This window comes from Panthera pardus, unplaced genomic scaffold, assembly GCF_024362965.1.
Source record: "Panthera pardus isolate Hobbes unplaced genomic scaffold, ASM2436296v1 HiC_scaffold_13, whole genome shotgun sequence".
In the NCBI taxonomy this organism is placed as follows: Eukaryota; Metazoa; Chordata; class Mammalia; order Carnivora; family Felidae; genus Panthera; species Panthera pardus.
Window position 1 is genome coordinate 133,242,358 of NW_026526688.1, and position 16,272 is coordinate 133,258,629.

Sequence of the window (16,272 nt, forward strand, 5' to 3'; positions counted from 1 at the left end):
CCTTTGCTGTGCAGAAGCTTTTTATTTTGATGTAATCCCAGTAGGTTATTTTTGCTTTTGTTTCCCTTGCCTCAGGAGACATAAGTATAAAGATGTTGCTATGATCAACGTTAGAGAAAGTACTGCCTTTGCTCTCTTGTAGGATTTTTATGGTTTCAGGCCTCACATGTTGGTCCAAGTCTTGGCTAAAAACCAGCTTAGCATCATGATAAAAAGGCAAGGGTATAAAAATTAAAAGTGTACTTTAGAATTTTCTCCCATGTTTTAATCTACGCATTATAATTTAAGCTATTGGTAGTTACTATGTAGCATAAATTCAGTTCTATTAAAGTATTAAAATGTTATTTCTAAGTAAGTGACAAGTAATAGTGTATTTTAAGACCAGTTTTTTTCTTCCCTAGGATTCTTTCTCCTTGTGAAGAAAAAAGAAAAGCTAAAAATCTCTTTTCAGCAGAACTCTCTTCACATTTCCATCTAATATCTCATACTATAACATGAGAAGAAAACCCAGTTAAAAACATTTTATGTTAAATTAATTAAAAATAGAAAATTAGATGTTAGTGTATCCCCATGTGCAGTTCAGTTTAAAATTGCTCATCACGAGGCGCCTGGGTAGCTCAGTTGGTTAAGTGTCTGACTTTGGCTCAGGTCATGATCTCATGGTTTGTGGGTTCAAGTCCCACCATCAGTGCACAGCCTGCTGTTTATCCTCTGTCTCCCTTTCTCTCTGCCCCTTCCTCACTCACTCAAAAAAACAAAAACATTAAAAAAAATAATAAAATTGTTCATTTTCGTATTAGCCATTTTTAACTCTTACAGAGTGTTGCTACAGTTTGCAAACCTTGATATAAACCTCAATATTTGAAGTTAGGTTTTATTAGTTTGGGTTTGTTTCTTTAAATAAAATTGCAAGATAAAATTAAGGTGTTTTGAATTTTATTCTCTGTACAAAGCTGCTCTTAGGCAAGATTTTCAGTATTTATCCAGATAACTCTTTTTCTTCCATTACGTTTTCACTCTGAATCAAGAAGGCAGAATTACTCTCATATCTAGGTTTATGTGAATTATTGAGCTGTCTTTGACATCCTCACTCTATTTGCTGAATTGTGAATTTGAAAAAGGAAAAGGAAAAGGTAATCTAATTTAATCTCCCATGTGGTGCAAAATAGATATTATTTTAACAAATACACATATAATTCATGTAATTCACTGGGAGGAATTACAGAATGCTCCATTACATTTATTAGAAATATAAATAAATGTTACCATAAATCCATGGAAGGAATGAAATTACCTTGGGAGAGAAAGTAAAAGTGATAAGAGGCCTTAGGGAACTTCAAAATTTGACGATGAAGTAGAAAAGAAGGCGCTGATAAAGGAAACAGAATAGTACCAGCCAGAGATTTAGGAGGGAATTCACACGTGTGATTTCATGAAGATCAACAGAGTTTTGAGTAGTAGGAGATAGCCAATATGTCATATGCTCTTGTGGTTTGGGATGGTGGTGGGGAGGGAGATTTATCTGGCACACGTCTGCCACGATATAACACCTGTATGTCCTAGCATGCACACACATATTCACACACCTGTGAGTTTTTATTGCCACAGTATTTTGTAAGTCATTGCTTGATACTCAAGAGAAAAGAGGTTAAGGGGACTGAAAATGAGTAACAACATTATCTTTAAGAATTCTTCCTAGGATTCTCTTTAATTAAAGAGTTAGAATCTCAGTTAAACAGCTGTGCTCTCCAGTAATATAGCTAATACATAGCACTAAATATGGGCCAGTTGCCATTCTAAGTGCTTTACCTATATTAACTCAATACCACCCATGTCTGCTCCTTTCTCAAATGGGTTACAGATGAAGAAGCAAGGTAGTAGATGTTTATAAAATATACTGCTTTATCCAAAGTACATACCAACTCAGGGACGGATTATAGTTTCAGAATAGTTTAAATCTTTTTTTTTTTTTAACATTTATTTTTGAGACAGAGAGAGACAGAGCATGAATGGGGGAGGGTCAGAGAGAGGGAGACACAGAATCTGAAACAGGCTTCAGGCTCTGAGCTGTCAGCACAGAGCCCGATGCGGGGCTCGAACTCACGGACCGCAAGATCATGACCTGAGCCAAAGTTGGCCGCTTAACTGACTGAGCCACCCAGTCGCCCCAGTTTTAGAATAGTTTAAATTTTGATTGCTTTGAATGTGTTTTTTAAGAAATTGATGGAATTTTTTTTCTGGTCACCATTACAGTGAGTTAGCTTTTAACAAGGGCTGTCTCCTTCTTTTCAAAAAGAGAAATAAATGCCCATCAGAAGTAAACCAATGTGATATAAATCATGTAATATAAAAATTGATTCTTTTGTGTGGTACAGTGAAACCCTGCATCAAAACACGTGCTCTGATGGGCACCTGGGTGGCTCAGTTGGTTAAGTGTCAGACTTCGCTCAGGTCATGATCTCACACTTTGTGAGTTGGAGCCCCGCGTCAGGCTCTGTGCTGACAGCTCAGAGCCTGGAGCCTGCTTCGGATTCTGTGTCTCCCTCTCTCTCTGCCCCTCACCTGCTCACGCTGTGTCTCTCTCTCTCTCTCAAAAATAAATAAACATTAAACAATTAAAAAAAAAACCAATAACACGTGCTCTGCAATTACATTAATTTAGAATTGAGATTGACTTCTGACCTCCATAGCAAAATATGTGTCAGTTCATTAATCTCTTATTATGCAGCTGTGTGTTTTGCTAATTGAATGTTTTGGACTCCACTTATGGTATTTTGTTGGGTTTTACTTTATTTCATTTGAGTTTAAAGTAACCTGTGTAGGCTGCATATTATAAAACTCCAGAGGGCACTGTTCATATAGAGTCATACAGTTTGGCAGCCTTGTAGTCATCTGTTTAGAAGCTTTGATAAATCTAAAAATAATTGGGAAAAAACACTGAGGTTTAACAAAGTAAACGACTTCCTGTTAGCATGATATTTTCACTACTTTTTTCCTGGAAACACAACTGGATGCTAAAGTGTGTTTTTATTGTCTTTGCAGGCGAGGCATAGCCTTGGCCTCCTTGGGAGGTCCAATTTATGCAATTGGAGGGTTAGATGACAACACTTGCTTCAATGATGTAGAGAGATACGATATAGAATCTGATCAATGGAGTACAGTGGCACCAATGAATACTCCCCGTGGAGGAGTTGGCTCTGTGGCTCTTATAGTAAGTTATGTGGCAGTTTGCTTATTGGATTGCATCATGTTACATCCCTAACCAAATAAGGAAAAGTCTGCTATATTCATTTCTCCAGGATGCAGAGATTGATTGCACACCATATTATGTCATGAAACGCTGCTTTCTTGCACAGTCCAGTCTACCATTAAGACCACATATAAATCATTTAAAAATCTAATGTCATGTGTTTTTATTTTTTCTTTATTTAGAACCATGTTTATGCAGTAGGTGGCAATGATGGAGTTGCTTCTTTATCTAGTGTGGAGAGGTATGATCCACATCTGGATAAGTGGATAGAAGTTAAAGAAATGGGTCAACGAAGAGCAGGCAATGGAGTTAGTGAGCTCCATGGTTGCTTATATGTTGTTGGTGAGTGGATGGTATTTCTCTAGTTTAATTTATTGAAGGATATACAATGATAGTGTCATAGGACAACACAATAACACAGATTATGTTGCAGTTAGGCTCAAGTGGAATTAGTCCTAAGATTTGCTTTTGAATTATTAAGGTTCACATTCATGCTTTTTTGTTTACATCTTCATCTTTCATGTTTAAAATTTCTACTGTCATATTTTTACTAGGAGTAGCAAATATATCTAGAGTAGAAGATTATACTTAAGATATATGTTTTTTAATGTAAGGACACAAATGTGCTTTGCTATAATCTTTAAAGATCTAAGACATTTTTTCTCATCTTCATTTCAAGGGAATTATGTTGACTTCTTTAAGCAAATGCTTTTTGACTCACTGAACTGCAGAATTGGAAGGAACCATAGGGCAGTGCTTTCTCAAACTTTAATATGCATATGAATATTCTGGAGATACTGTTAAACTGCAAGGAAGGAGCCCAGATTCTGTATTTCTAAGAGCTCCCAAGTGATAATCAATGCTGCTTCTGGTCCATTCAGCACACTTTCATTAGCAGGGTTTTAAAGAACTATGAAATGGGAATAATAGAATTACTAATGAGGATTAATGAGAATTATCTTTGAAAGACTTATTCTAAGAATTAGCGATAATATATATGAAGCATCTCAAACTGCATCTGGTACTTTGTAGCTACCCAGTTAATAGATAGCAATATTGTGATTGCTAATTCCCTTCTTTACAGAGAAACATAACATAAACATAATGTGAACTTATCTTACATGATGTGTTATGTAAATGTAAAATGTTTAGTGTTACATAACTTACAGTTCTTGATAAGGAAATGTGGGATAGTATTAGCATTGAAATATCTGCAAGTAATAGAAGTAATGTTTCTATGTGTTTATGTGTATTAAAGAAAAGAAATAACATAATTTACCTTCAGATCCTATCTGACCATCATAGCTTTGTGAGGTAGCAGAGACTCAGCATGAATAAATTACTCATAGTCACATGCCTGTACTACTGACAAAGCTGGAATTTGAACTTGAGTCTATGAGAAACCAGAGTTCTTGCAGCACACCACTGCTGTCTCTCACAGCTCCCTGTTTAGGAGAGCTGTCCCTATTTTGGTCATGGTGGTAATGATACTACTGTATGCATTTGTCAATATTTATTGAATTATGCACATAAAATTGGTGAATTTTACCTCACTTAAGTTGATTTAGTAAAGTTAAATCCATTAGAGAGTTAACTGTTGGTTGTTGCTTTTTTTTTTTTTTACTGACCTTGTTTCTAAATAGACTGATCGTTATAGCAATACTTCCTGTCCTCAGGAAAATAGGCTTACTTGCTCAGGAGAGTTATTACTCATGTAGACTGAGATGGAGTCTAAAAAGAGGCACAGTTATCTTTAAAGGAAAAAACCCTCAGGAATATAATAAGTAACATTGTTAGAATGATATATGGAGAGGACTGTCATCATCTAGAATATGTAGCATGAAGATGTAGTTTTGGCAAAAATTGGTGGAAATTCAGTCATAGCCATCTCTGTAATTATGAAGGCCATTAACAGTATTAAGGGAAACAGTTGGAAAACTTTAACATATCTAAGTGAGTCAAATGATTCAGTGGTAGTTTATTCTCTTCTCAAGCCCTCTGTTTAAAAATATGATACACACTGTACACATAGAGAAGGAATCTCGGTACTATCTTCCTTACCTCTAGGAGGCTTAAGGACAAATTATATAAATGTTTGTGGGGGTTTTTTCTTCTAAATTATCTGCTTAGAGACAGGGACTTCGAGTTTTTCCACTTTAAGATTTTTAATCTTAGTAGTGAGGTAAAATACTATCTAAATTATCTCGAATTGTAGAAAATGTCTGATTGGACTTGGTAGTGATGATGGGCATTGGGGTGAATTTTTTCCTGGATTTTCTCTATTTTCTAAAATGTCAGAAGATTTGGTTGTAGAAGCTATTGGATTGAAATTTAATAGTTAATTTCTATGAGATGTAGTACTATTAAAAATCTTTTTTTTTTTTTAATATAGGTGGTTTTGATGATAATTCTCCTCTGAGTTCAGTTGAGCGGTATGATCCCCGAAGCAACAAGTGGGATTATGTAGCAGCACTTACCACTCCCAGGGGTGGCGTGGGGATCGCAACAGTGATGGGCAGAATCTTTGCAGTTGGTGGTCATAATGGCAACGCATACTTAAATACAGTGGAAGCATTTGACCCAGTGCTGAATAGGTAATTTTCATGTTTTCCATATGCTTTAATGGGATCTTCCAGTAGCAAATTACTCCAGAGTGCTAAAATACTTACAGTCATAGCTATTAATTTAAAACATTTGGGGTATCTTATCTCCCTGAGGAAACTTGCTGCCTTTCAAAACCAGTCTCAATAATAGGGAGTTTTTGTTTTCAGTTAGCATTTTGAGTAAAATAAATCATGCTTTGTTTTAGGATAACACACTTTTCCCTATATCTTTACAGGTGGGAGTTGGTTGGATCTGTGTCTCACTGCAGAGCTGGAGCAGGTGTAGCTGTGTGCGCCTGTCTAACTAGCCAAATTCGAGATGTAGGTCATGGATCGAATAATGTGGTGGACTGTATGTGATTTGAGGTCTAGCCACCAACAATTTAGTCATATTTCATATGCAGGAAAGACAACCAAGGTTTTGTATGATCACTTTTGAACAGTTTTCACTACTGCTAGAGCCTTATTTTAAATGGAAGCTGTTGTAGTGTGACTAAATGCAGCATTTAGATGGTAGCTGAAGAATTATTAGTAATAAAGATAAATTTGATACTTCCCACTTTAGCAAATAATGGGATAGGGAAGGAAAACAATCTAACCTGAAATCATACCTCCTCTGAAAAATGTTTAAAAAAGTACAAAAACCTTGAAATCCCTTTTTAAAAACATTTTGGATAAATCAAAATGTAAAATGGAATCATTTCCATTTTGCCTGAGTTTTATCTTTCCTTTTGCCTAAAAGTGTTGACTGTAGGCAGTGGACTTTTCCTAGAGGGGTGATTAGAACCTATTCATCAACACAAGTATATTATATCAGGATACATGAGAGACCTCCTTTTGAAGATCATTTCTACTTGGTGCTGATGAATTTATGCCTTGCTTTTTTCTAGATGTCAGTTTTTAAATTTCTTGGATATTTACAGAAGTAGAAAAAATGTTTAATCTTTCTCAGTGCCACTAGCTGAATTTTCAGAAGCTTTATGGGAGAGCTATCCAAGCGCTTAATTTCAGTTTGACTTGTTAGGGCACCAAATACCTAGCTGAACTAATTCCATCTAAATAAATCTATACCTTCATTTTTTCATCTCATATGGAAAGATTTGTTTATTAGCAAAAATTGAATCAGAGGAAATGGCTTTAGAGTTAATATTATTCTAGTGCCCAGTTGAGACACCTTGAAAAGAAATGGTGTCAATTACATGACTCACTGAGAGAAATCTGAAAATATTTCTTTAGTTTAATCATTTGGTTTTGAGCCCAGGATTATTATCTTTCCATTTTGCTCTTTTTTTTTAAACAGTATCAAACATGAGTTTATTTATTATCAGAAAATGAATGCATTTTTACAAAAATTCTTTACAGAGTGTGGTTTACAGAATGTGGTTCAAGTCCATCATTACCAATAAAAGATATTGTTGGTAAAAACAGAGAAAGATTGAAACTACTGTTTTTTCTGTATAATTAATCCCCTCCAGTATATTTATTGAGCTTCAACTGAAAATATTTCTGTTCATTAATTTGAAGCCAGGATATTGATAAACCTATTGATTTAACAGCTCTTCATGGTTTTAACCAGTATTATAAAATGGCCTATTCATTATATGTGAATATTTATATAAATATTTATGAAGAATATTAAAATATTCTGTTTTGTATTTGTAATGCACTTTGGTACCTTTTTTCCAGGCCTTCCTAAATTTTCCTGTCGTCATGCTTCAGAATTTAGTGTAGTTTCATTGCTGGCAGTCATCTGGTTCACAAAGAATGAGGGCAGTGAGGAACATTACCCCCATCCATCCAACTCTGAAGTTCATTGCCTAGTAACTCTGATGGCCTTCATTAAAAGGCAACCTCAAGAGTACCTGGCTAGCTCAGTCAGAAGAGCATGCTACTCTTGATCTCAGGGTCATGAGAGCATGCCTCATGTGGGATATAGAGATTACTTAACATAAATTTTAAGACTTAAAAAAAAAACAAAACAACTTGGGCTTGTCAGTACAGCAGGGTAGAAAGCCACATTACAAAAGCCAGTGCCTATTTGGTATATTAGACCAAAAAAATAAAAAATAGTAAGAGGGCTAGCAGATAAAGGTCTTTCATGAGGCAGATTTAAAAGTTCCTAAATTGTGCCTTTTTTTTTTTTTTTTTTTTTGCTATCAGCTCATAGGCAAGTTCGTAAGTCATTGCTAGACTTGAATCAGTGTTCTCTTGTGTAACTATAACCATATTTCAGTCAGTCCCCAAAGCATTTAACTCAATAGCACTCAGTGGACAGGTTATAAACTAGCTGGATATGGAGAATAAATCTCAACACCTGGCTTCAACTGTCTATTTCTTATGTCTCATGGAATTCTTGTGAATAATGCTTGTCTGGCTGTGGTTACTAATATGTTTTACTTTTATTTTGTGGGAGAGGGGATCTCATTGATCTTACTGTTTCTAAGATTATTTAAAATGCTTTTTTTCTTTAATATATTTCTGCCTAGCACATGTAGAGTTTAGGAGCATAAAGGTGTTACATTTGTTTCTGGTTTTTATTATACTATAGTCATCTAACATACTAAATTGGTACCCTGGCTACTCATAAAATAGGAACTACTCATAAGGGAAGTAAAGTGAAGTAAAGGAAACATGTAGCTGTCTGTTATATTATGTGTAGATACTTAGGAGCATAGTCTTGAAGGACCTGACAATAGTATGAAAAGATAAATAGTGGAATCAATATACGCAGTTTATTAAAGACACATTTTTGAGATAGGAAATGACAATCAGGCTGAAGGACTCCTGCAATTGAAAGATAATTATATTCATAGGAATAAAGACATGACATTATCAAAACAATATGGCTACTTAATTGTGAGGCCTTTCATTTTAACCTTTGATGTTAATAGGAATACCAAACAGTGATCTGAAATAGAGATAACATTCTGAAATAAAGAAAAATTCTGGAAAAAAATTAAAAAAAGGTTCACATATTATTTTTCTTCAAGAAGAATTGTAGATGTGTGGTTCTCCCATAAAGTCATTAAAGCCACTGCTTTCCTATATGGTACTGCCACTTTAAATTACTTGATATTGTTTTTTACTAACTTCACTGTACTCTGCATAACTGATTATTTTAAATTATTTTAAGTGTTTGAATAAACTTTGTATTGTACTCCCTCTAAGGAGTATTATTTATTCTCTTAATTCCCACACAAATTTATAATGCTGTTAAATGCCTAGATAAGAGATTGTTGACATTACATAAACTCCTCTTGGAAATGGTAAACTTAAGAATTTTCTTTGTTCCTTTTTCTTCGTGTCTTATAGAGAATGCATTAAGAATCTAATTCATATCTTTTAAGTTAAGAATGTTTCCTGTGATTTCTTACATCAGACTCCTAAGGAAATTATTATTGGTGTGTCATTGGCTGTCTCTTTCTGTGGAATTAAAAGTTGCAATAGTATTTTCTTAGAGCCATATATAAATTGTGTAGTAATACTCCAACAAATCAAAATAATAAATTATGATATATACTACCAAATACTGAGATCAGAGTTGGATTCACATCAGTACAGTTGGTTCAAAATAATACTGCATATATGTATTATGAATAGCAACATCTATAAGGTCTATGTAACTTTGTATCTTATTTTTTTGATGGCTTTTACAGAATCCTATCAAAACTATATAATTGTTTATTCTCCATCCTTGAAATTGATTTAGTAGGTTGGCTGTAATATTTTTTCTTATATAAAGGATGTTTTTGTTTAACTGAAAATAGATTTTTGTTATCCTTACAAATATTAAAGGTTAAAGGCAACTAATATAAAAGGTTTCACTAAGCAAATGATGAAGTGGTCTCTTCAGCAGCTGCAGACTTGTACTATCTAGAAATGAGATAAATGCATAAAGATGCGTTAGGATGAATGTTGCCCTTCTGAGTAAGTAACCCTGCTTTTTTTTTTCCCAATTATGTTGGCATTGCTAAACATTTTTCTGACAATGGCCCCAAGAGCCTACTTATAAGGCATCCAAGAGGATTAGTCTCATCATTCATCTTAGTCATATGTTGATTTTTTTTTTAATAAAAAAAAATTTTTTTTAAGATTTTAAGTGATCTCTACACTCAGTGTGGGACTCAAACTTACAACCCCAAGATCAAGAGTCGCATGCTCTACTGACTGAGCCAGCCAGGCATCCCAGTCAGATGTTAATTCTGACTAGAATCTTAACTTGATTATGGCCATGTGTACTTTATTCATCAAACTTGATTAAAAATATTCTATAGTTATAACGGGAAATCTACCATCAAAAAATAAGGGTTTTTTTTTAATAGAAAATTTTTTTGCAAGTCAATGGAAGATTTCTAGTCACCTTGAGCAATAGTAACTTTAATGAAGGAAGTATGTAGCTCCTTTGAGGATAACCTTGTTTGATACAAAAATCTTATGGATTTTGTTGTTTAAAAAAGTTACTTGATGGTCCATACTAAGTTCAGTCTACCTGAACAAACTCTTTAGAATATAAGGGGTTTCTTAAATTTGGATAATAGTTGAGGGGAGAATTAATGACTATAATTTTTTTAAGCATGTAGTTTGTACCAGTCACTTTATAACATTTTAATCTTTCAAAAATTCTGTATTTTACAGTTAAAAAATAGACATTAAGTGACTTGTCCAAGATCCATAACTAATGAGTGATTGGCCAGCTAACCTTAACCAGCTGTTATGTCTGCTCTTACAAGGTAGTATACATACATTTAAGGAAAGTTGATTTCCTTTTTCATAGTGTCTTAGCAATATAAAAGTATTTCTGGTCACTGTGGTATCTGTTTTTTGTCCCTTTAATTTTTTAAAATCGCGATATAATTGACATACAACATTAATTTCAGGTGTACACCATAATAATTCAATGTGTGTATATGTATATATTTAAATATATACAATGTTCATTTTAAGTGAGAGAAAGAAAGGGAGAGAAGACATATGCAAGTGGGAAAGGGGCAGAGAGAGAGAGAGAGAGAATCCCAAGCAGGCTCCACACTGTCTGTCCAGAGCCCAGTGGTGGGCTTGAACCCATGAACTGTGAGATAATGACCTGAGCCAAAATCAAGAATCAGCCACTTAACTGACTGAGCCACCCAGGAACCCCTCAATATGTGTATGTGTATGTATGTATGTCTGTATGTATATACATATACACACACACACACACACATATATATAAATATTTATTTATTTTGAGAGAGAGTGTGTGTGTTTGTGAGCTAGGGAGGGGTCAAGACAGGCCAAGCAGGCTCCGAGGCATCAGCATGTAGCCCAATGTGAGGCTTGAACTCCCAAACTGTCAGATCATGACCCGAGCCAAAATCAAGAGTCAGATGCTTAACTAACTGAGCCACCCATGCCCTCAGTATGTGTATATTTTGTGAAACAATCACCACAATACATCTAGTTAAGATTCATCACCACACAGGGGCACCTGGGTGGCTCAGTCTGTTAAGTGTCCGACGTCGGTTCAGGCCATGATCTCATGGTTCATGGGTTCGAGCCCCACGTTGGGCTCTGTGCTAACAGTTCAGAGCCTGGAGCCTGCTTCAGACTCTGTGCCTCCTCTCTCTGCCTCTCCCTTGCTTGCGCGCTCTCTCTCAAAATGTAAACATGTTTAAAAAAATGTAACAAAAAGATTCAGCCCCACACAGTTTTTTCTTGTGAGAACTTTTAAGATCTCTCTTAGAAACTCTCAAATATACAATACAGCATTATTAACTACAGCCACCACGCTGTAGTTACATCCCCAGGACTTATTTTATAACTAGAAGTTTATAACTTTTGACTGCCTTCACCCACTTTGTCTATCTCCTACACCCAACCTCTGGTAACCACTGGTCACTATAGTTCTTTATGTAATGTTTGATTTATATATAAGAAATACATGCAACATGGAAGTAATGAAGAATAAAAATTAAATGCCTGTGTACCTACTCCTTAATTAAGAACTAGAACATTTCTGATCTATTGACTGTACCTTGGTGTTTAAAAAACAAACTTTTTTATGTTTATTCATTTTTTGAGAGAGACAGTGAATGGGAGAGGGGCAGAGAAAGAGAGAGAGGGAGACACAGAATCTGAAAGAAGCTCCAGGCTCTTTCTGACAGCACTGAGCCCAATGCGGGGCTTGAATCCCCGAACTGTGAGGTCATGACCTGAGCCAAAGTTGGACGCTTAACAGACTGAGCCCCCCAGGTGCCCTAGTGTTTCTTTTCAATTCCAGTACCCAGCCTACCCTCCTCCCCAGAGGTAACTACTGTTCAGAATCAGTTGGTTTTTGCCTTTTGTTTTATATACACATATCCCATATGATGTTTACTTTTGTTGGTGAACTTTATACAAAATAATATTGTACTGTATGTAGTCTTACATTAACTTTTTTTCATTCCACAAGTTCATTTTTATAACTTATAATGGGTACAGTTTTCCTTTTTTTTCTGTTTGGCTTTTACAGACAATTTTAAAATGAACATTCATATATAGTTTCTTGGTAAAGATGTTCAAGAATTTCTTTAGAGCATATATCTAGAAGCAGAGTTGGTTATAAGGTATGTACCTGATTAGCTTTGTAACAGTTTATAAGATAATGTAGTTATTTTCCAAAGTGGTTGTGCTAGTTTATAATACAGTTTATCATTTGCTTACTACTGTAAGATTTGATTCTTGCCAATCTGGTAGGTGTAAAATGACATTTCATTGTACTTTAGTTTGCATTTTCCTAATAAGTTGAGCATGTTTTCATGATTAGTCATTCCTGTTTCTTCTGTGAAATACTTACTAGTGTCTTATGTCCTTTAACTTTTTTTTAAAGAGTTCTTCATAATACAATACGAATAGTTCTATTGTTAATTTTAACATGTTCAAATTTAGTTATTTTAATATTTTAAGATATTTTTAAAATTAATCTCTACACCTAACATAGGGCTCAAACTCACAACTCCGAAATCAAGTCAGTGTTCTTCTGAATGAGCCACCGAGGTACCCCCTCTTTTTTCTTAAAGATTTTATATTTAGGTAATCTCTATACCCAATATGGGGCCCAAACCTACAACCCTGAGATCAAGAGTCACATGCTGTACTGACTGAGCCAGCCAGGTGCCCTGTGTCTTAAGATATTTCTTATAGTCTCTTCTAAAAGTCAGAAAGTCTCATATTTGTCTTCAGTCCACTTGGAATTTATGTATGTGTGAGAAATAATTTCATCTTTTTACTATGAGGATAACGAGTTTCTTTCTACTGTTTATTGATTAATCCATCCTTTCCTCAGGGACTTTATCTACATGGCCAATTTCCATGGAAATAAATGTCTATTTTGGGATTTTCTGTGCTATTCCAATGGTCAGTTTGTCTAACCAAGAGCCAAGTGGCACCTAATTTTAATTGCTGTAACTTGATTAAAGGTCTTGATAGCTTGTAGAGCAAGTTTCGTCTTATTTTCAGAAGTATCCTTGACCTTTTGCTCTTTCATTAAATATTAGAATCATTGTCAAATTCTTTGGGAAGAAAAACAACTCCAGGAGGTTTTTTTCTTCCTTTTAAAAACTAGAATAGGGAGCCTGGGTGGCTCGGTTGGTTAAAACTAGAATCATGTATCTTATAGATTAATTAGGGAGTATTGACAGCCCTACAATACTGAATTTTATTAGGTTTTTCTACTCTTTTATCAGGGAAAGGAAGTTTCCTTCTATTTTATTAAGCTTTTATTATGGGGGTTGCAGTTTATCAGTTTTTTTTTCTCTTGAAGTAAATTGTGTTTATTTTACTTTGATAATGTGGCGAATTACACTTAAAAGTTTTAAAATGTTGAGCCACCTTTACATTCTTGGGCTAAAGCCAGCTTGATCATTAAAGAATGATCATTTTTTCTAATTAAAAATTGTTTTTAATTTTTTTTTTTTTTATTTTTGAGAGAGCGTGAGCCGGGGAGGGGCAGAGAGAGAGGGAGACACAGAATCCAACCTGCTCCAGGATCTGAGCTGTCAGCACGAAGCCCAAAGCGGGGCTCAAACCTACAAACAGCAAGATCATGACCTGAGCTGAAATCAGGTGCTTAACCAACTGAGCCACCCAGGTGCCCCATGATCATTTTTAAAATACACTTTTGAACTTTAATTGCTAATGTTTTGCTTAGGACTCTTAACATCTGCACTCTGGAGATTGGTCTGTTATTTTGTTTTCATAGTTTTTAGCTTCATAGAATGAGTTATGGAGTATTCTCTCCTTTCTGTTCTCTGAATTACTTAACATTGAAGTAATTCACTTTTTGAACATTTGATAGAACTTAATTATAAAACCATCTGGACCTCCAGTTTTCTTTTGTAGAAAAATTAACTACCAGTTCATTGTCTTATCAGTGGTAGGATATTTTAGGATTTTTAAGTTGGTTTTGGTAAGTTTTGATTTTTAAAATGCCATCATTTTCTGAATCCTACAAGTTTTATTTTCATTATTTCATTAATGTTCACTTCTGAATATTTTTTTAAATGTTCATTACAAGTTTTTCTTTGAGTTTAGAAGTATATCTTTAAATTATTAAGTTAATTTCATTTGATCAGTGATCATGATCTGTTTGACTCCAGGGAAATATACTAAACTTGTTTTATGGCCAATTATGTAGTTAAATTTTGTTATTTATGTATTCTGTTTTGGTGCAGTTTCTGTACTTGTGCAGTGTATCAAACTAGCAATTTGTGTTGCTCAATCTTCTACACGTTGCTATTTTTTTCTTTTGGCTGTTAGACGTATCAACAGAGGAAGTGTGTTGACATTCTGTATTATGATTAGTTGTGTGTGTTGAGGCTTTAGGTGTAGAGTTGAGCATTTTAAGTTGTATGTTTTCAGATGTGTATTTGATTCTGTTTCCAGGGACTTTACCCTGAAGAGAGCTTTTACTGGTTAGTTTTGAGGGTTCATGGGCCCAAAAATACTTCAGCCCATTCAGACCTGCCTCAGACCCTTTGCACTCTTACTTGCTAATGGAGAAGGCATAACCCTATCCAGTTTTAGTGCTGTTCTGGAGCTATCTTGTCCCCTGAATTTTCCAGTGAGTTTGTTTCCTGCTTTTGTGCTTCACAAACCTGGTTGCTTTCTCCTTGCTCAGTTTCTAGTTTACACAGGTCTTCTATCTGCTCGAATTTGGGGTTCCTGAAACATGTAGTTTAATTAGGATGTTGTACATAGGTTTTTAATTTTGTTATCCGTATTTGTCCTGTGTGTTTTTGGTGGGGGAAGTAGGGGAGTGGCAGGGAGCAGATTAAGTGGTCAGAAATTTCACCAGCACTTTAGTTTCTGTCCAAGACTTTTGCCTTCATTTCAATGATTTTTTGTGTTTCCCCTCCACACCTTTGTATTCTTTTAGTCGTTAACCTTAAATGTGTTGAAATCTTCAACATCTAACTAGTATGTTAAATGCTTTCCTGGAACACTGAGGGCCTTAGAACAGTAAAATTCATCATCTCTCTTCCAACCTTTGTTATACAGTATTTTAGTTGTTACCCAACCCACATTTAAACATTAATATTTATTTGAGTTCACTTTGATCATTTTTCTTTTGAGTATCTCAGACATGCCTTCTTAGGTAATTTGTTTTCTAAAGGATGTATTTCTAGAAGTGACTTTAAGGAAGTTCAAGTAACTGCTTGGGTTTTTGTTCATTTTACTGCCGTTTTTGTATTAAAATATTGTTTTTAGCTCTGTTGTAGTTGACAAAATTGTGTATTTAAACTGTAGAACATAGGGGCACCTGGCTGGCTCAGTCAGTAGACTATGTGACTCTTGGTTTTTGGGTTGTGAGTTTGAGCCCAAAGTTGGGGGGTACTTACAATCTTTTTTAAAAATTTAACATCACATTCTTTATGAAATAATCATCAAAACCAGGCTAGTTAACACATCCATCATCTCACAGTTACCTTTATGTGTGTGTCTGGTGAGAACACTTAAGGTCCACTCTTAGCAAATTTCAAGTACACAATACTTATTGTTACTCTTGATACTTCTACTGGGTATGGTTCTAGTTAATACTCTCCTCTCAACAGTTTGAAGTTATTATTCCACTACTATCTGATTTCCTTTCTAGTTTTAACTCAACTGCTGCCCTTTCCTTCTTATGGTATCTCCTTTTACTTTCTTCTGTTAAGATCTTTTCATCTGGTCTGATCTGTAGTTTCATTAAAATGCACTGGATTATTCATCATGTAGGTCTTTCTGCTCAGAAAAGTTCAACCATGGACTTTGAATATCACTTTTCTTTTTCTGGGACTTTACACAGAGGTGAAATGGTAATAAAATAATTTGCTGTTAAACCATTGAATCTCTAATTTCACTGCTATGTTTTTCATTTCCAAAAGTACTATTTCATTCCTTTTTCGATAGGCTTGGCCTAAA

The 16,272-nt window shown here is 34.8% G+C and overlaps 1 protein-coding gene across 2 annotated transcripts in view; it reads left to right on the plus strand.

Annotated features, from left to right (window-relative positions):
* KLHL8 (kelch like family member 8) overlaps positions 1 to 9,380 on the plus strand; it is a 67,017-nt gene extending 57,637 nt beyond the window's left edge. For both annotated transcript variants that reach the window (XM_019465034.2, XM_019465024.2), the window contains exons 7-10: positions 3,043 to 3,211; positions 3,433 to 3,592; positions 5,643 to 5,844; positions 6,090 to 9,380. In XM_019465034.2, the coding sequence (XP_019320579.1) occupies positions 3,043 to 3,211; positions 3,433 to 3,592; positions 5,643 to 5,844; positions 6,090 to 6,213 (655 nt within the window). In that variant the 3' untranslated portion in view covers positions 6,214 to 9,380. The remainder of the gene's footprint in view (positions 1 to 3,042; positions 3,212 to 3,432; positions 3,593 to 5,642; positions 5,845 to 6,089) is intronic.
* Positions 9,381 to 16,272: the final 6,892 nt, after the last annotated feature.